At 36.7% G+C, this 4,752-nt stretch overlaps 1 protein-coding gene across 1 annotated transcript; it reads left to right on the plus strand.

Moving 5' to 3' along the window:
• Positions 1-862: 862 nt before the first annotated feature.
• LOC113472156 lies at positions 863-4,736 on the plus strand (the record flags this gene model as incomplete). The annotated part of the gene is made up of 4 exons (XM_026831777.1): positions 863-932; positions 1,961-2,668; positions 3,796-3,862; positions 4,219-4,736. Coding segments are annotated over exons 1-4 (1,363 nt in total), but the record flags the coding sequence as incomplete, so codon positions are not given.
• Between the last annotated feature and the right edge of the window lie 16 nt (positions 4,737-4,752).

The following is a 4,752-nucleotide window of genomic DNA, read 5'->3' on the forward strand; positions in this document are numbered from 1 at the left end:
AAAGCCAGCCGCTCCTAGATCGTAGATTCGTAGATTCGTATAAGCTTAACCCATCCTTTAGGGCTGTTTGCCCCTACACCTAAGCCTCGGAGTGGGCTTTTTGTGTTTGGAGTTAAGCTGCTATCCCCGGGCCTTGATGGAGTCAGAGGCGCTACCCTCCAAGCTAGCTAGACTGGCTTACAGGACAATTAAACAATGTCTATAATCCGACAGTATAAATCAGGTACGAACTCAATAATTCACGTGTCACACACATAGAACAGTTCAATACCTCAGGAGTCAGCTCACAATTACATGACATGTTTCACATTTTTCAATAATGAATTGGCCGCCCGCCCGTTCTGAGGGACACCAGTGCCGGTCTTAGACTTCTTGTACGAACAATTGTAAGCATTTTCTCCTTAATCGGCCTTTCCAATCGGCCAATGAAGGGCACCAACCTTTTCACTCGAAAAATTTCGGATTTCCTCGGTTAATTTATTTCAAATCCGATTGGATCTGATGGTATTTACAGAACTGTAATTGGCATTAAACTAATTAAGTCATGGACAAAAGACAAGTGGGTATTTTAACTTTGTCTGAGACTGTTCCTTCTACACATGTCCGTTAAATCTAAAGGTGTGTCCAAACATAGTGGACGAGGTAAATCTATGTTGTCGAGGCAGTGTGGACGGTTCAGTCGACATCGATCGATGTCGACACCATAGCCGGTCGACTATGTGTGGACACATCTTAAGGTTTATAGTTTAAAGCATTCTTCAACTTAATAGACATTTCCAAAAAAAAGTTACTGGTAGTTTAATATTCGTACTCCTATACAAAATTTCTCGTTCTTCACATCCTTCCATATTCTGACGTTGGCATGCGTCCATTATCCCGCAGTGAGAAAGCGAGAGTGGAGATCGAAGGAGGTACTCAAATGCATAGCTCAGGTAATTGAAAAAAAAAGTAGTAGGTATCTAATACCTAATGTACATAGTTGTTGAAATGCCTACGAAAATACCTATAGCTTTTTTTTTGTTTTGTTTACCTGATACCTAATCTAATCACCTGATACCTAACCATTTTGTACTTTATGAATTAAATAAATAAAGTGGTGCAATATTAAACTGTTGAGATAATGGGACTACATGTCCTAATTCGACAGTCTAAATAAAGCACTAATATCTAATATCTAATATCTAATCACACCTACCTGATACCTAATCTATACATTGTCTTTCCAATCTAAACTAGTTAGCTTATCCAATGTCCTATCTATTCGTTCATAGATCAATAAAGCGATCATTTCATTTTAAAATGCCCATGTAGTAAAATATGTAGGTACATGGGATTCATGGGAATCATGGGGCTATGGGACATAAGTAGTTTACAATTTAGGAGCTGACAAAACTATCAAACATGTGAATTTCTCTCGCAGCAACATTCAAAGAACATCACAATGAGATTAGAATTGACATTTTGACAAAACTATCAAACATTTGAATTTCTCTCGCAGCAACATTCAAAGAACATCACAATGAGATTAGAAGCATAAATTATTTATGTTACATTAGTACCCAACATGACTTTTCATAAAATTATTTTCAATTTCAGATATTCTTGAGACTACCACAGATAGTGGTGAAATAATAATATCTGATGGTGAACCAATAACTGATATTGAAATAGAAGCTCAACATAACTGTGTCTTGTTTCAGATCCGGAAATGTATGTTTTTTAGTAACATCATAATAAATTGTAAATAAATCATATAGGAAATATTGGAAACCACGTGGCTTGAAGAATCATCAGTGTCGAATAGAGAAATAATGGTTAAATCCTGCCTAGATCTGACCCCTATTTCAGAAAGGAAAGGTGTATTATCCTTTCAGGAAATTGACCACTGACCACTGGAAAATCGACCACTGCACAATGTAAGTAGTAGGTAGGTATTTCATAAAATTATTTTCAATTTCAGATATTATTGAGACTACCACAGATAGTGGTGAAATAATAATATCTGATGGTGAACCAATAACTGATATTGAAATAGAAGCTAGTACCAATGAGGTAACCTCTACCCCTTCCACCGTCAAAACTACGGTTACCTTTACAAGTACCCATGTCGAAAGCAAACAACATTGTACAAGTACCTCTTATTCAAATGAAACCTCGGGAAGCCGATTCATCCATTACATGAAAAACCTGTTCGGAAAATATAATGTATTCATGAAAACAACCAAACCTGAGGAAATGGGAACGACTGTGACGAGCACAACAAAAATTTCGCGGTATCATTGGAAAAGACTTCTTCACAAGCTAAAGAAAGCGAGGAAAGCAGTAGTAAGAAAGTTTCAAAATCTAAGGACAAGGGGGAACGCAACGAAAAGCAAAGGCTTTCTCAAACGAATTATGGAATACTTCAAAAGGAATAAAACCGAAAATGTAACACAAGCACCAATGAGCCGTAAGCGACGTCAAGTGAACCTGAGGGAACACAACGAAACTACTGACAAATTCTTTACCAAAGGTTCTACAAAACCAATGGGATTTTTCAAGAGAATGTTGAACATGTTCAGGAGGAATAAAAATGTCGCTTCAGAAATACACAACGAAGACAGGAATGTTGAAAATAAGGAAGTACCAACCGATGATATTGAAGTAGCGAAATCTGCAATCTTCCAAAGTAAGTTCACTTGTGAAACTTCTAAAATCTCGATATCGATTCAGGATCCCAAATTTAATGAAGGAACACAACGAAACTACTGACAAATTCTTTACCAAAGGTTCTACAAAGCCAATGGGATTTTTCAAGAGAATGTTGAACATGTTCAGGAGAAATAAAAATGTCGTCCCAGAAACACACAACGAAGACAGGAATGTTGAAAATAAGGAAGCACTAACTGATGATGATAAAGTTGCCAATTCTGCAATTTTCCAAAGTAAGTTCACTTGTGAAACTTCTAAAATCTCGATGTCGATTGATCCCAAATTTAAAGAGAATATTTTATCCACCAAGTTAAATTCGGTTGATGCAGTTAGCCCTACTGTGCAGAATTCCACAATATTTTTTAGTAGAACTTCAAAACCAGACACATTATTAGAAAATGACAAAACAATCTTCCAAAGTAAGTTCACTTGTGAAACTTCTAAAATCTCGATATCGATTCAGGATCCCAAATTTAAAGAGAATATTTTATCCACTAAGTTAAATTCTGTTGATGCAGTTAGCCCTACTGTGCAGAATTCCACAATATTTTTTAGTAAAACTTCAAAACCAGACACATTATTAGAAAATGACAAAAAGTTTATAGCCAAGTTTTGCAACACATCAGAACCACTCCCCTCCATGAAAATAGAAGACTTTCTTGCTGGCATTTCTACTAAATCAGGACAAAAATGGTGGGAAGCATGGCATCAAAATAAGGATTCCTCTTCTTCCGAGGAAATGAAAACAATACCCTCGGATCAAAAAGATCTTTGGAACTATTTTCAAAAGAGTTTGAAAAACAATGTCAGTGAAATTGTTCCAACTTTCACCACTAGTTTTACTCTAGATAGTACATCATTACCTTTTACTGTGAAGACCAAACATAAAAGCTGCTTTTTTGAAGATGTGCAGTTAAATATTCATACAACTTTTCAATGTCATGATTCCAGGATTTCCAGATTCACGGATACATTCAAGACAGAAAGTAAACTCCAGAACCCACTAGCCAGGAGTACAATCCTTAATAGTATAGCAAGTACGTTTACTACTTTTGAAGATGTGCAGCTAAATGTTCATACAACTTTTCAATGTCATGATTCCAGGATTTCCAGATGCACGGATACATCCAAGACAGAAGTCAAAAAGATCTTTGGAACTATTTTCAAAAGAGTTTGAAAAACAATGTCAGTGAAATTCTTCCAACTTTCACCACTAGTTGTACTCTAGATAGTATACCATCACCTTTTACTGTGAAGACCAAACATAAAAGCTACCATTTTGAAGATGTGCAGCTAAATGTTCATACAACTTTTCAATGTCATGATTCCAGGAGATCAAAAAGATCTTTGGAACTATTTTCAAAAGAGTTTAAAAAATAATGTCAGTGAAATTGTTCCAACTTTCACCACCAGTTGTACTCTAGATAGTACATTATCACCTTTTACTGTGAAGACCAAACATAAAAGCTGCTTTTTTGAAGATGTGCAGCTAAATATTCATACAACTTTTCAATGTCATGATTCCAGGATTTCCAGTTTCACGGATACATTCAAGACAGAAAGTAAACTCCAGAACCCACTAGCCAGGAGTACAATCCTTAATAGTATAGCAAGTACGTTTACTAGTGGTAACACTCTGCGGAATTCCCAGAGGACTTTACCAACTTCAACAATATTCAACCTTAATGGTCGCACTTACTATGGAACCCAAATCCCTGTGTTTACTTTCAAGAGGAAACCAAAGTCAACCAAACGCCTCAAGTTGACGTCAACAAAAGAAGACGATGCTCATGTCATAACAGATGATCCGCGGTTGAACTTCAACGGAACATGGGACTATCAAGATTTTCTCGCGTTTATGAGGGCCTCGGTGAGCCCTGAACTGAGATCTTTCTTCACCATGACCATCCCTACCACTCAGGTGACAATAAAGAAGTCCATACTGGATATGCTCAAGAATATCTTCCGTGGTGGGAGACCGGCAAAGAAAACTGAATCCGAAGAAGATTACGAACATTATAAGAAGCTGTGTAAGATATTGAAGCGTAAGGGAAATATCAC

This window comes from Diaphorina citri, unplaced genomic scaffold, assembly GCF_000475195.1.
Source record: "Diaphorina citri unplaced genomic scaffold, Diaci psyllid genome assembly version 1.1 scaffold4095, whole genome shotgun sequence".
Lineage (NCBI taxonomy): Eukaryota > Metazoa > Arthropoda > Insecta > Hemiptera > Psyllidae > Diaphorina > Diaphorina citri.